General features: G+C 38.1%; 2 protein-coding genes across 3 annotated transcripts in view; one reads left to right on the top strand and one right to left on the bottom strand.

Moving 5' to 3' along the window:
- Positions 1 to 15,415, bottom strand: part of LOC133531297 (zinc finger protein 845-like) — a 36,892-nt gene that overhangs the window by 1,906 nt on the left and 19,571 nt on the right. Inside the window, exons 10-13 of the mRNA XM_061869430.1 lie at positions 1,888 to 2,022; positions 1,346 to 1,481; positions 819 to 878; positions 441 to 497 (exon numbers count right to left, since the gene is read on the bottom strand). Of these exons, the coding sequence (XP_061725414.1) occupies positions 441 to 497; positions 819 to 878; positions 1,346 to 1,481; positions 1,888 to 2,022 (388 nt within the window). The remainder of the gene's footprint in view (positions 1 to 440; positions 498 to 818; positions 879 to 1,345; positions 1,482 to 1,887; positions 2,023 to 15,415) is intronic.
- Positions 3,665 to 14,889, top strand: LOC133531660 (gastrula zinc finger protein XlCGF57.1-like). 2 transcript variants are annotated; one of them, XM_061870005.1, is made up of 6 exons: positions 3,763 to 4,061; positions 4,980 to 5,111; positions 5,956 to 6,091; positions 9,271 to 9,330; positions 9,883 to 9,939; positions 11,299 to 14,889. In XM_061870005.1, exons 2-6 carry the CDS (start codon positions 4,983 to 4,985, stop codon positions 12,786 to 12,788), a joined length of 1,872 nt encoding a protein of 623 aa, XP_061725989.1. In that variant the 5' UTR covers positions 3,763 to 4,061; positions 4,980 to 4,982; the 3' UTR covers positions 12,789 to 14,889. The 2 variants fall into 2 exon arrangements, with proteins under 2 accessions (XP_061725990.1, XP_061725989.1); XM_061870006.1 differs by lacking the exon at positions 11,299 to 14,889 and having other exon boundaries at positions 3,665 to 4,061; positions 9,883 to 11,034.

The raw sequence follows: 15,415 nt of genomic DNA, 5'->3' as shown, positions 1-15,415 counted from the left end.
TTACGATACTAGTGCGGGAATAAGCACTTTCCGTGCGTATATCGAAAGTTTAAAGGGCCACATGAACTGTAAAACGATGTACTATACACGTGCGAGTAGGTAATTCGCAATTCGTGTCGATACACAACACTTCCTTCGGTGGTGTTTTAATCTATCGCCACTCGTTGCTAATTTCCTCATTTTCCTCTTTTCCCCACTTACATATATCCAGCTCATTACGCCGCAGTCTGTTAAATAACACTTCGTGTAACTTCGTACCGGCGGCGACACAAGCACACTCGATGAAAAATCCTATGGCGGTTAAAAGGTTAACAATATATGACGTAGTCAAGCTGCGTTGTCGAGTCGCATGCAGTACAAAACGCGTGGGCTCATCTTTGAGCTCTAATCAGACTTCACGGTTATTAGTTCGTTGGGATACAGCTTTCCGGAGTACACACCTGATACGACGTTGCTATCAGCCATCTCCACCTCTGGCCTCTCCTGCTTGATCCCGCCTGCCGAAAACACGCCTTAATTAATAACTTAAAAAAGTCTCGGTCAAAAATTACCTCTTCTAACAATACAAATACACCACTTAAAAAGACAAAAATACAACTTAAGTTTATGTAAATTCTGTTTTCTTTGTTATGGCAAGATTAAGAGAATAAAATAAACATAATAAAAACCGGCCAACGCGTATCGGATTACGAATATTTCATTTCTATATATGAGTGTTTCCCATATTTCTTCTGGAAATTTCCTGAAATATCTCAGAACTTTTTGGAAACTTTCCTCAACATGCACATCTGTGCACATGTCTATATTAGGATACTTACGCGAAATGGCGTCATCTCCAGTTGGTTTCTCTAACTTGATTTTGATCTTGTCATCTGCAGCTAAAAGAAAATGTTGTTATTATATCATTGTGTGTGCTTCATCATTGTTAATCAATGGTCAAACTAACAGGCAGCCTGTATGAAGTTACAAGTATTAAAAACAATAAAAAGACATGGTAGGTGAGCAGGTACAACACGTTTCTATTCAATAGCCGGGTCCACACTGAGCGAGCATACGCGCGAGGCAATTTTCTCACGCACAATACGGCCTCGACGTGCCTCGTATGCTCGCTCTGTGTGGACCCGGCTAATTAGGTATTTCACAGACCAAGCTTCTGGTCAAAAGGGCAGAAAAATCTCATAAAAATAAATAATAATAATAATAAATAACTCTTTTAAGTATCCAGCTAATCTGTGTTTGTCCGACAAAGTGTTCCAAGGTGGCATGGGAATGGACATTTGTTGCTACCACCACTCCATTCTTTAGTATTTATTTGCCAGGTATGTCATATACTCATATAGCTTACTGGCAGGGAGTGCTCCCGTGAGCCGCGCATGCAGGACGTCCTGGACGCGCTGCACTTGCAGCTTGAAGTCGTTCGCGTCCCGCAGCCGCCCCACGCACACCTCACAGATCCCACACTCGTCATTTCCTAAAGTCAGCTGGAACATAAAATAAAATCAATGTTCTTTACAACCATTGACATCAATGTTTACAACTTATCATATAATTAACCATGCAGCTACTTCAATTTCTATGACAAATCTACTTTAATTATTTTTTGACAAGCAGAAACGCCTATGAATATGATGCTATTAAGCTTAGAATAAATTTAAAGGTGGAAAAATTACTGCCTTGGGTGAGACTTGAACTCACTGCCTGTGGAGTATCGATCCAGAAGCCGTGAGTTCAAGTCTCACCCAAGGCAGTAATTCTTCCACTTTTAAATTTATTCTAAGCTTAAATCTACTTTAATTTCTTGCAGCTTAAATAAACAGAAAATGTTATGTGTCTACAGAGCACACTGCCAAATGATTTCAATAAGATAAGGGTTTTATTTATACTTACATTTAAACCAAAGCATTTTGTCAGCATATCATAATATATCTCTGCTTTGCCGAGATGATTGTATAGTGTCTTGAGGCCTTTATCCGGAGGGCGCACCAGGCAGCAGCTACACGAGTAATATGCTTCCATGGTCTTCTAAGCTGGGATTAAGTAAATGCCCAATTGGAAATATTGAAATTGCTAAGCACTACTCAATCAATATTTGTGTGTTATGGTTCAATCAAGGCTTTGTCAACCATTGCTCAGTAGAATACCTAACCAACCTAAAATGAAACAAAACTGGTAACTATAAATATAACTAGTAAATATCCTCAAACAAAATTAATAACAAATTTGTACACTTCAAACACAACCTAATATTTAGTATTAGAAGTAGTGCAGGGACTCCCGGCCGGAAGCAGGTGGGTTGTCGAATGCTTGATGCGTTCATTCAGCCCAAATATTTAGTATTAACTAGAAATTTAAAATAATAAAGTACCTGCCAATAACACTCTTAAACTAGGTACTCTACAATTTCAAATCATTTTTTTGTTAGAAATGTGACACAATGTTTGTAACCCTCCTGATAAAGCTATATTTATAACTTGACTCTAAATTCAACAGTATTTAATACAAATTACTTTCCGCAGGTTCTTAGGGTAGCTGCCATCATGTCACTAAAAAGACAAAGTGGACCTTTTTTTGGGATATTCCATGTTGTAATTTAGGACACTCCATTAATATGTGAATATCTGGGAGACCAAGCTTTGTTCGGAAAACATTATTATTATTATCAATCATTTATTTCAATTAACAAGGATTCATTATACATGGTTAGTAAGATAATATATATATATATATACAAGTATTGCTTGTTTAAAGATATAAGATTTATTAGTACCCCTACCCAGTCTATATAAACAGTTTAGAGATCAATCACTTAACCTTGCCTCCAACTTTAGAGCTATGCTTATTATTAGGGCATGTAAAAAGCCCAACTGAAGAGTCAGCCTCAACACAGTGAATGAGGACCACAAGGGGTATATTTTGACAGTCGATTTGAGTTATGTAAGAGATGTGGGGTATCCCCAAGGGGGTAGGTAAGTTTTATTGGAATGCAAATAAATGTTCTTTTCAGAGCATAATGTATGTCTACAACTATTAATTCGAATCAATTGAGACGAAAATCCATCTAAACCGTCGATTGTTATTCATTTTAACAAGTTATTAGTTTGTTTTTTAATGAATTGTACTGCTCGCAGACAACATGGCGACATTGGAGTCCCCTCTATCAGGGAGAACCTTGCATGCCATTATTATCACCGATTACTTACCCGTAGCAGACTATGATAGTAACTACCAAACTAAAACAACACAATAAAGAGACACTCGGAAATTCCACCGAAACGCCGAAAAAAATTCTTCAAAACTGTCAACCTGAGCACAATGTGTCATGTGTCCACGCCACTAAAGCCAGAATCACACAGGGCCATCTATGCAAGGAGTCTCTAAAAGTAAGTATATTTTGATTTGGTTTAGAGGCGTTAGGTTAACCTTGCACGTTATTGAACGCCATCATGCATCTATCATTATTCATTATCATCATGACGCCATTAACAGGTCAGCGACCTTACCATTGGCAATCCCAATTGACATTTTGTGTTTTTTTTTTATTGGCAATATTCATTGCTACACTATAAAAGCCAAGTTCAAAATATTACGACAAGTTTTTGTTTATATTTAAATTGAGCAAACCAACGAATTATTTATAATACCACAACAGGTTTATCAATAAATTGTTGGTTGGATTTTTATATATACATAAAATCTTGGCGCAATATTTTGAACTTGGCTACTGCAGCATGGCAATAAATGCTGCCAATAAAAAAAAAGACAATTCATATTGTTAATGGTCAGGGCAATGAGAAGAAATGATATTGATACTTGCTTATTTTCTTTTATTCTATGGCGCTCAATTACGTGGAAGATGAACGCCGAATAAACGAACTTAATTAAAGTATACTTACTTTAGAGACGCTTCGAACAGCTGTCTCTGTGATTGAATTCTGGCCGTCGTGGCGTTACCACATGTGCTCGGGCTAACACTTCAATAAATTGTTCTCCGTGAAATTATCTATTCACTGTTGTGTTTTCCTACTTTGTTAGTTACTTACAGTCTCGATTAGCTGCTACGGGTAAGTAATCAGTGGTAAAATAGCAGATAAGGTTCTCCCTGATAGGTGCGACTCTATGTAGCCATCATTCTCAGGTTCCGACCTAATATCTATTAGGATCGCTTAGGTTCAATTCCCTTGAGGTACGGCGCAATTCTAGCCTTCTGCCTTCTTAGCTTAATATTAACTTTTACACAGTTTTGTGGCATTTTGAAGAAATTTCTAATAAAAAGTAATCTTAATAGCCGGGTCCACACAGAGCGAGCATACGCGCGAGGCAATTTCCTCACGCACAAACCGGCCAGTGTAGACATGCCTCTATGTGGACCCGCCTAATGATATACTCCAAGCCGCCAAGAAGCTCATTACATGGGCATAGAAACAACCGAGGACCGATGGTGTGACGAGCTGGCTGACTTTGTGGGATTAACATGGAACAGACAGGCTACTGACAAACGAAATTGGAATAAGATGGGGGAGGCCTTTGCCCAACAATGGGATTCTTTGTAATACTTTTGTATTAAGTAGTTTTACTAGCCCTGAATATGTTAGGTTGTATTTGTTGTACAGTCACCTGCAATAATATGTTACTCTGCGAAGGCTAAAAAATATGTGGCACACTCTTATAGCTCTACAAATAAGATCATGTTAGATATTTTTGTGGCTTTCCTTGTGTAACATATTATTGCAGGTGACTGTACTGTACAAATTTGTTATTAGTTTTGTGTTAGTATGTATGTACTAAGTTGTTTTATTTATTTGTAAGTTGGTCAAATATCCTACTGAACATACTGAACTATGAAATAATATATATACTGGCCCAGCCTTATCCAACCTTGATAATGGCACGATAAAGGCTTGAGGAAGCCGTAACGTAATATTGATGAAGTAGTGCTCAGCAATTACAATATTTTCAATTGTACATTTACCCAATCGCAGACCATGGAAGCATATTACTCGTGTAGCTGCTGCCTGGTGCGCCCTCCGGATAAAGGCCTCAAGACTCTATACAATCATCTTGGCAAAGCAGAGATATATTGCGACATGCTGAGAGAATGCTTCGGTTTAAATGTAAGTATAAACCCCTTTTCTTAATATGTGTAGGAACCTCTCTTGTGGGGTTCTTAAATAACATTGTCTGTTAATTTTTGCCCTAATTATATTTATTAATTTGAATATAGTCAGTGCCAAGCGCCTCATTTCTAATACAAAACCCGCAGGCAGTCTTTTGGCAGTGCACGCCTGGCAGGGTCTTGGCAGTGAATGTATTAATTGCAATTTACCACATTCACTGCCAAGAACCTTTTCAACCTAAATTTATTTTTGTAAGTAGGTGTAATGACACAAATCACTAATAAATGAGTTTTGTAAAAAGTCATCTGTTCTCTTAAGGTCACATACATACATGGTCATACACAGTTTATTTTGAGCTTATCTTGTCGCGCCTTTCCTGTAGCATAGTTAGGAGAACCCAAAGTAATTTTTTATGCCACACCCTAACGGACGGGGTACATTTTTTCATTACTTGAACCTCATATAAGAAAACGTGATATATAAATATACCTTGGTTGTTAACTCTTAATGTTTTTTCTACAGAAGTGACCTTTTTCTAAAACTTTTAATACATTACTAGGGACCTGCCCTGACTTCGCACAGGTTAACAAATTATATACCTAAACCTTACTCAAGAATCACTCTATTTATAGGTGAAAACCGCACGAAAATCTGTTTAGTAATTTTTGACTTTGTCTCGAACACACAGACAAACAGAGGGGGACTTTGTTTTATAAGGTGTACCAGTCTCACAAAGCTTTTGTATCACGTCATTCAGGTCAACCTTCCTGTAAATTTAAGCAGCTGCATGATTCATTATATGACAAGTTGTAAAAAACATTGTTTTTTTTTTGTGTTCTAGCTAAGCTTAGGAAATGACGAGTGTGGGATCTGCGAGGTCTGCGTGGGGCGGCTGCGGGACGCGAACAACTTCAAGCTGCAAGTGCAGCGCGTCCAGGACGTCCTGCACGCGCGGCTCACGGGAGCACTCCCTGCCAGTAAGCTATATGACATACCAGACTTAAAAGGAGAGTTGGTGGCATTTCTTAAGAGGCGGGTTCACCCACAAGCCGAGTCTCGATGACATCGGTACGCAAAGCCGCTTGGTCGGTCTGTGTAGACCCGAACGAACTTTTAGACCGACACTTTTTACGTCTAGCGACGTCTAGTGGCTAGGAATTTAATATTTGTGTTAACTTTAGATCTACTCGAGAATAAATTGCTTGTTTTAACATACAATAATATTAAAATGATATAAAAATATATAAATATAATTTATAACTTTTATCAATGAAATTTCCGAATACTGAAGCATAAATGTCGTGGACAGATTCGCGTCGCTCTGAAAATTTATTTCCCTGTGGACGTGTGTCGCCCGAGGCTCAGCATTCCGGGATTACTTGGACAATAATATTAAAATGATATAAAAATATTATATAAAATTATATAAATATAATTTATAACTTTTATCAATGAAATTTTCGAATACTGAAGCATAAATGTCGTGGACAGATTCGCGTCGCTCTGAAAATTTATTTCCCTGTGGACGTGTGTCGCCCGAGGCTCAGCATTCCGGGATTACTTGGGATCAGACATTTTGCTGGCTTTGCAGATTGATACAGTTTTATATTCAAATAAATTATTTCTGGTTTCTCATTCGTTTCTGGTCTCTGAAATTTCATTTTTGGTACAAGCATTTATCGCTGACTGTACTTTTCTTTCCACAAGCAACTAATACTCATTGAGACAATTCAAAAAACTCCAAACACAACAAATTTTAACATTGTTTTATCACAAAGTTCCTATGGTCACCTCTTGTCTCAATCAGATCAGCTCCATGTCATCATAATCAGGGATGTTACGAATGTCGCATTCTTCACATTGGCGAATCCGAATGTCCAGAATGCGAATGTCCGAATACGAATACCAATGTTAGGGAATACATAGATGATATAATACCTAATTATTAAAAAAAACATATGTAACCTTAGAACGGGATGTTATAACGTGTTGAGAAATGCTGTCTACTGGTCGCGCACTGCCCATACGCGAGTCGACGAGAAAGGACACGACCTGCGCACTTTCGAGAATGAAAGTTACCGCAAAATATATGGAGCTGTACAGCGCCATCTCGTTTACCTGTCAAATTCGAAGCACGAAATTGTCCTGGATTTTACACATCATACTCAATGTATCTTTGCTAAGATCCATACTAACAGGGATGGTTAAATAAAAACTTGTAAAAAGTCTAAAAGACCTTTTGGCCTATCTTATAAAACATAATGAAAACATCAACAAAAGTTAACCGGCACCTCATGGTCCCGATATAAGGAAAGTCATGCAAATAATAATAAAGAATGAATGGGGCTAACCTTTAGACTCAAGAATAGGTATAAAAATACAAACAAAATACAAATAATTTATTGAAAACAGTATAGTACAGTAGCACTTAAAGACTAAGGATTAAGGATAACCTACTTTGCTACTAGCAATAAATGACCGGTCCCAAGCCATGCTGAAACACTGCGAGGCAAACTCGCTGTAGAATTGCCCATGTACTTTGTAGCTTGTTTTAAAGTCCAACTATATATATCATTTATTTATTTTTATGAAATTTAACACTGAAAGAAGAGAGTCAGCTCCTGGTAGCGGAAAGAAAGGTGCTACGGAAGATCCTGGGACCTATCAAGAGAGATGACGGCACCTGGAGGATCCGTAAGAATGCCGAAATCGAGGAGTTAGTGGCCGAACCCAATATCATCGGCGAAACGAAATGCCACAGACTTCGCTGGTTCGGCCATTTACTGAGGATGGGTGAGGATCGAGGTGTTAAGAGAGCTTATTTGGGACAACCGACTGGTCGCCGTCCAGTGGGTCGGCCCAGATACCGCTGGAGCGACAGTGTACAGGCGGATCGGTGCCAACTCAAAGCCGATAACTGGCAGGAAGTGGTACAGGATCGGGTCAGGTGGCGTTCTCTCGTTTTGGAGGCCAAGACCCTCTTTGGATCACTGCGCCACAATAGTTAGTTAGTTAGTTAGTTATGAAATTTACCTGTCCACAAGCACTGTTAGTGAAATGCCAAATTCAACATAAACGTGTTGCATTTATTCTGTTGACAAGTATGTTAAATACTCTGAAATTCATAAAGGCTGTCCGTTCCTTTAATCCAGTGGCGGGCAAAGCACGGCCCACGAAAGGATTTTATCAGGCCCGCCGCCGGACTTGTGAATTAATGAGTACATATATGGCATTTGGCCACGATAATCACAAATCAAAATACATTTTTGCTGCAATTCTGGCCCTCCTCTTAAATTTCTTAAACTTTCTAGTCCCTCATAAAGAATGTTCGCCCACCACTGCTTTTATCTAGCATGAAAGGTCGTGCAAGGATAAGCTAAGTATTCTTTATAGGTTTTAGTAAAAAAATATGATTTTTCTATTTTTTTTCTCTAGCGAACCGATTTGAGCGTGCGTCACATATATTGTACATCTATGATACTAAAGATAATTATATGACATAAATTACATTTTCATATTACATATTTGTATCTATTTATTTGATAAATAAAACTAATACAAAATAAAATTAGAATACGTCTAAAGTTTGGCCCCTTTGGCATGGTGCCGAGGATGCTGGCAGCATTTCCCCGCTGTATTGCATTTTCATTATGTCATTGAAAATAATTTAAAAAATTCTGAATAAACTTCATTTTATGTACTCCACGTTAGAGACCCCTCCAATTTTGTTCACCAGTGATACACACACCAACGAGCAACTTTTATTTTATTTTACTGTGGGAGAACATACGAGATATCTTGACATAATAGTACATTACGATACAAGTGCGAAAAATAGGAAATTCGAAACGAGTGGCGATAAATTAAAACACGACCGAAGGGAGTGTTTTAAATCGACACGAGTTGCGAATTACCTATTCGCACATGTATCGTACAACGTTTTACAGTACATATGGCCCTTTAAATGTTCGACACAGTAACATAATATGCTACTTCTCGCACTAGTGCTATAAAGTAGCCCCATATGTACTGTAAAATACTTTACCTAGGCTGGCGGGCGGGTAACCTGGCGCTCACGCCCCTGCAGCGCGGCCCGTCGGCGGCCGCGCGTGAGCGAAACTCCTTAATAATATAATAACATAGCATTTTCTTTTAGCTGCAGGTGACAGCATCGAAATCAAGTTAGAGAAACCAACTGAAGATGACGCCATTTCGCGTAAGTACTTTAGAAATGTATATGTGTAAGTTGTCAAAAATGACAAGAAAGGGGTAATAACTGGGAAAAAAATCCAGTAGGTACTACCGTATCGAACCAATCTGAGTTTTTTGACTAACTACTGGGATTTTTTTCCCAGTAGTTACCACTGGTAAAAGGTGGGATTTTTCCCCAGTAGTTACCACAAAAAATTGTTAAGAGTACAATGCTAATAAAAACAGCAAACACACATGTAATACATTTTATACAGTTCATAAAACTCGCCAAACTGTGACGTTTGATGGCGAGGTGCGCTAATTTTTTTGCTAATATCTTCTGCTTGCTGTTTCTTTTTAGTATTCTTCGGTCCGTTAGCTCTATATGCCAAAAACCCTCTATATCTATAAAAACCTTGGATAATCGCAAACACCATCACAACAAACGGATGAAAAATATTTACATTCACAAAACTGACTGCGATTAACTTTTCTTAACTACTCACGCTATTGCGCGGTGCACTATTTATATGTCATATGTAAACCAAAGTGTACAATTAATATATGTTTTCGGCAGGCGGGATCAAGCAGGAGAGGCCAGAGGTGGAAATAGCTGATAGCAAAATCGTACCAGGTGTGTACTCTGGAGAGTTGTATCCTAACGAACTGTAATAACTAAACAAGCTGGTTAGAGCTCAAAAATTAGCGTAGGAGGGTGTACTTCCGTTTGGCCAAAATAATTTTCGCCATATTTCACTTCCCAATAAACATTACCCAATCGAAAGTTTACGAATTTATGCTAAAGATATGGGAACTAGAGGAACTGCCACAGGTATGGAACGTTTGTGCTATCTGTCATGTCGACAAAAAGGCTCAAAAAGAAGTGCGCAAACTATCGAGGAATTGTCCTACTCGCAACTGCGTACTAAATCCTATCCAACGTGCTGTTAAAGTAGCCTAAGGGACCACCAATGTGGTTTTCGAAGAAATCGCAGCACGACAGATCAGAGCGCCTACCGCGAACCACGTTCGATGTGTTGCCTCCTTGTCAGACTTACATACGAATTTACAAGTGCGACAGAGAGGCAACACGTCGAACGTGGTTCGCGGTAGGGCCTCTGGGGGCCTACCGCGAAAATCGAAATTCGCAAATTGCGGGGATCTTTCTCTTTTACTCACATTAAGACGTAATTAGAGTGACAGAGAAAAATGCCCGCAATTGACCAACTTCGATTTTCGCGGTTATAGCCCTGATCTTCCTGCTTAAGCAGCTCATGGAAAAGAAGTGGAAGCACGCACAAAGCATTCACTCATTGTTTATGGACTTCACAAAGTCCTATGACAGCATAGAAAGAGGTATTCTGTGCTCCATTCTTATTAATTTTAACATCTCCAACTAGTTGCTATAATTACCTCAGGAACCTAAGAGAGTAGAATGTGAGACAGATTGGAGGATCTGCAGTTGGAAGAATTCACGGTTATGACCAGCCTGAAGCAAGGATACTCCTATGCCCTATCGCCTGTGCTCTTCAAGCTAGCCTTAGAACATGTTGTTCGGAAAGTTTTAGCGTTGAACATACGGCTGGAGCTGAGCGGCAAGCGCAAGGTGGTAAGAATAGAAGAATAAGAATTGCTTCATTGCCACATATTAAATAAAGGTACATAATAGAGAAAATAAACAATTATTAATTTAGTTTTTGAACATCCGAACTCTATGGATTACGGTTGGAGATGCAAAAACTAGCGTTGCGTACACTTAACAGCTTCATCAAGCACTACTTTTTGAGCAAGTGTATTAAAAATATGAGTGTGTCGTGATTAGCACGCTAATAACGACATAAATGGTGATACAGAGCCAATTATAGTATCTCACATATATAATCTCTCTATTATAGTTGTTGGTTCTCCATATATAATAAATTATAAATAAAAAATATTTTAAAACGAAAACTGCACTCATTCTACTTCCTAATATGAATTCTTATTGTTCCAGTTGCATTACACGAAGGATCGCCAGCGCCTTTTGCTCAACCAGTTCCTACCGCGTCCCACAGCGTCTCGGTCGCGCCAGCTCCAAACGTTACCAGGCGCCGCTCTCACACTGGAGAGAAACCGTACGCGTGCAACATATGCGACAAAAGATTCGGACAGAAAGGCCACTTAAATGTTCATTACGCAAACCATATAGGAAAATTCAAATTCTCTTGCGAATTATGCAAAAGGGGATTCGTACACAAACATCAATATGTTACTCATATGTGGATACATACTGGTGAAAAACCATACGTATGTGATATATGCAACAAGAAATATAGGTATAAAGGCCAATTAAAACAACATAAAAATAGTCATTTGAAATATGATCAGAATCGCGTAGAGCCAGGAGAAATAACTACATGCGAAAGAGGGTCATCAGAAGAATCAGAACAAGGACCCACAAAAGATTTTACGTGTGATATATGCAAAAAGCAATTTGTAAATAAAAACTATTTAGCTGCTCATTTCAAACATCACTCTGGGGATTATCCCTTCACTTGCGACATTTGTAAAAGGAAATTTAATACGCAGTTTGCCTTAAATACTCATAAATTTGATCACTCGGGAGGGAGACCTTTTAAATGTGAAAAATGCAATAGGGGGTACACAACGAAAAGTGCTTTAACTCTACATTTGAAAGTTCACACTGAGGATTATAAGCACGCATGCCATCTGTGTAGTAAACGGTTCATAATAAAGGAGTCTTTAAATGTACATATGCGCGTACATACGGGTGAAAAGCCTTATACCTGTCTAACTTGTGAATCTAAGTTCCGCTATAGACGTGGCTTGAAGATACATTTATTGGCGAAACACAATCAAGTTATGGACAAACAGTTCAGTTGTGAAACTTGTGGGAAACGATTTTCATTACAGGGGACTTTAGTAAAACATATGAACAAACACACTGTCCATACTGAGAAGGAAGGGAGGAAGAAGGAAAAGAAGGAGAAGGAAACTGCAGATAAAAAGAAAGACCTAGAATTTATGTGCGAAACATGTAGTAAACGATTTTCGTCAATAGGTTTTCTAAATAGACATAGAATTATACATAATGAAGAAAAACCTTTCGAGTGCGAAGTATGTCATAAAAAATACCGAACGAAGCCGAATTTACAGGACCACATGCAGGTGCACGAGGAAAAAAAACACTCTTGTGAAGTATGCGGCCAGCAGTTCAGACATAAGTCTGCCTTGTACGTTCATATCCGACGGTTACACTCCGAGAACAGACCACATGTTTGCGATATTTGTAAAAAGACTTTTGTTGTTCTTGCTCAACTAAAAGAACATCATCGAGTACACACTGGCGAGAAACCGTATGCTTGCGGAATATGCTATAAGAAATTTCCGTGGCGTAACGGGGTTAAAAGACATCTAGTACAAGTTCACAATGAGAAACCTACGAGATTTGTTAAATTAAACGAATTGAATAAAGATGACTAAATTAAAAGTGACTTGTTGTGTAAAATACATTGGATGGAAGAGGGCACTGATGAAATCATTTTTAGAATTCCGTAGTCAATTTATACTATTATAGTTTCGCTATGTTCGTCCGCGAATTTGCTCAGTGATCGTTACGTATATAAAGCTACAATTTGGCGTGCGTATATATTCACTCTTTAAAAAAAACAGCAAAATAGTACATTACGATACAAGTGCGAAAAATAGGAAATTCGAAACGAGTGGCGATAAATTAAAACACGACCGAAGGGAGTGTTTTAAATCGACACGAGTTGCGAATTACCTATTCGCACATGTATCGTACAACGTTTTACAGTACATATGGCCCTTTAAATGTTCGACACAGTAACGTAATATGCTACTTCTCGCACTAGTGCTATAAAGTAGCCCCATATGTACTGTAAAAACTTTTTTAGTTGGAGGCAGGGGTGCCCACTCTGCCCGGGTCCCAAGACTAATATGGATCGGCGAGCAATATTCTAGGGTGACAGTGTCGATTCCCCTGTGCTTTGTGGCAAGCTCTATGAACCACATTACCAAGATCTATTGGAGCTACTGAAGACTATCGAAGTTTTCAGTAACACTCAAAATGAAGTTTGGAATTGATACTCGTAAGTGTGCGGTTATGGATGTACAGTGGGGATAATCCACAACTTTTGGAGGCAATGTCTCTCTGAGAATCAGAAACCTATGAATGAAATAACTTGGTAGGCTTTTCGGAATTTTTATTAATGTTATTAATCGATCAGGTTTGTTTTGTGGATCAAATGTCCATATGGGACTCAATGCATTAGAGCAATACAAAAGTCAAAAGTGATATCCAAAATCTGCCAATGATATAATAAATAAATAAATATTATGGGACATTATTACACAAATTGACTAAGTCCCACAGTAAGCTCAATAAGGCTTGTGTTGAGGGTACTTAGACAACGATATATATAATATATAAATATTTATAAATACTTAAATTCATAGAAAACACCCATGACTCAGGAACAAATATCCATGCTCATCACACGAATACATGCCCTGATATATTCTACTTACGATACGCTCCTGACAAAATGGTAAGCAATCGTGACGTCACTATTGAGCCGTCTTGAAGTTTGTAAAACTAGGAAATTGCGAGTATGTCGGTGAAATATTGCGTTTTTGTGTATACTCGCTGTACAAACTTTTTGTAACAAAATGTAAGAATTCGAATAGTACCGATTGTTTTTTTCCTATTTGAAAGTTTGATATTCTGTGTATTTTATCATTTCCAAATATTTTTAAAATGTCCAATTTATTGCGAGCAATTGCTCATTATCTATTTATTTTACTGTATTTTATATTAAAATTGTTATCAATATCTTCGATATGACGTCACACTTTCAATCCGGAGGTCGCGGGTTCAAATCCAGGCTCGTACCAATGAGGTTTTCGGAACTTATGTACGAAATATCATTTGATATTTACCATTCGTTTTGCGGTGAAGGAAAACATTGTGATGAAACCTGCATACATCTGTGGAGAAATTCAAAGGTGTATTGTGAAGTCCACAATCCGCATTGGGTTAGCGTGGGGACTATAGCCCAAGCCCTCTCGCGCATAAGAGGAAGCCTGTGCCCAGCGGTGGGACGTATAAAGGCTGAATTATTATTATATATAGTACCACAAGAAGTGTAGTAGGTACTTTCAACGACTGGGTAATGCCTCTACTCGCAAACTCTTGGCAGAACTAAAGTGAACCCGACTGGGATGAGCTACATGATTGTTTAACCCTTTACCAGGCTAAGGGAGATATATTTCCTACATACGGCACTTCAAACTTGTGTTCTATTTTCGATGAGTAAGACTGACATTTGATTTTTATTTTTGAACTGTCAGCCTGATAAAGGGTTAAAGAAAGTATTGTTATGTTTAAATGATTACACTGCTTAATTGTACATTTCCATGTGTTATGTGTGTATTACTTTAGATTTGACATATTTGAATTAAGAATTCTATTAGGCTTAGGACTTTGTTGCAAATGTTTGTATAAATTACATCTGTCATCTAATGTAAAAATAATTAACTAAAAATATATAAATTAAATGAAGTTACGCTTTTTCTTTGCCACCTACTCTGGAAGATAAATAACACATAGAAACAAATGAAAAGCTTTTTTAACCGACTTCAAAAAAGGAGGAGGTAATTATTACATATTTTTAGATATTGGAACTCTAGTTAAATTAATGTTGTTAGGTGGGTAAGGTGGGGTGATACAATGTCTGATGAATACGGCCTTGACTGTGGGGTAAAACAGGGTGGGTTAAGTTCCCCTAAATTGTTTAACATTTATATAAATGCACTTATCGAGAGGCTCAACAGCTTGCATGTTCGCTGTCGCATACAATTAAGACACTAGTTTAAATAACATTAGTTATGCAGACGATATAGTGCTGTTGAGCCCCTCGGTAGGAGGGCTTAGGAAATTGCTAAATGTATGTGAGCAATATGCTATTAGTCATGGCATTAAATATAACTAGTAAAAGTGAATTTATGATTTTTAAGCCTAGAAATAAATGTAAAGATGACTTTCCCCCAGTATTGCTCAATGGCGTCCCTTTAAAACAGGTATCTGT

The sequence above is a fragment of the Cydia pomonella genome, chromosome 25 (assembly GCF_033807575.1).
Source record: "Cydia pomonella isolate Wapato2018A chromosome 25, ilCydPomo1, whole genome shotgun sequence".
Classification (NCBI taxonomy): Eukaryota; Metazoa; Arthropoda; class Insecta; order Lepidoptera; family Tortricidae; genus Cydia; species Cydia pomonella.
The sequence above is the reverse complement of the archived record's forward strand: the minus strand, read 5'-3'. Positions and strand labels throughout refer to the sequence as shown.

What these genes read in the sequence shown, in the direction of transcription:
- LOC133531660 (XM_061870005.1), top strand. Translation starts at nt 4,983, where the DNA reads ATGGAAGCATATTACTCGTGTAGCTGCTGCCTGGTGCGCCCTCCGGAT. An exon ending in GAGAATGCTTCGGTTTAAAT is followed by an intron (nt 5,112 to 5,955) that starts GTAAGTATAAAC and finishes TTTGTGTTCTAG; the next exon opens with CTAAGCTTAGGAAATGACGA. An exon ending in CACGGGAGCACTCCCTGCCA is followed by an intron (nt 6,092 to 9,270) that starts GTAAGCTATATG and finishes ATTTTCTTTTAG; the next exon opens with CTGCAGGTGACAGCATCGAA.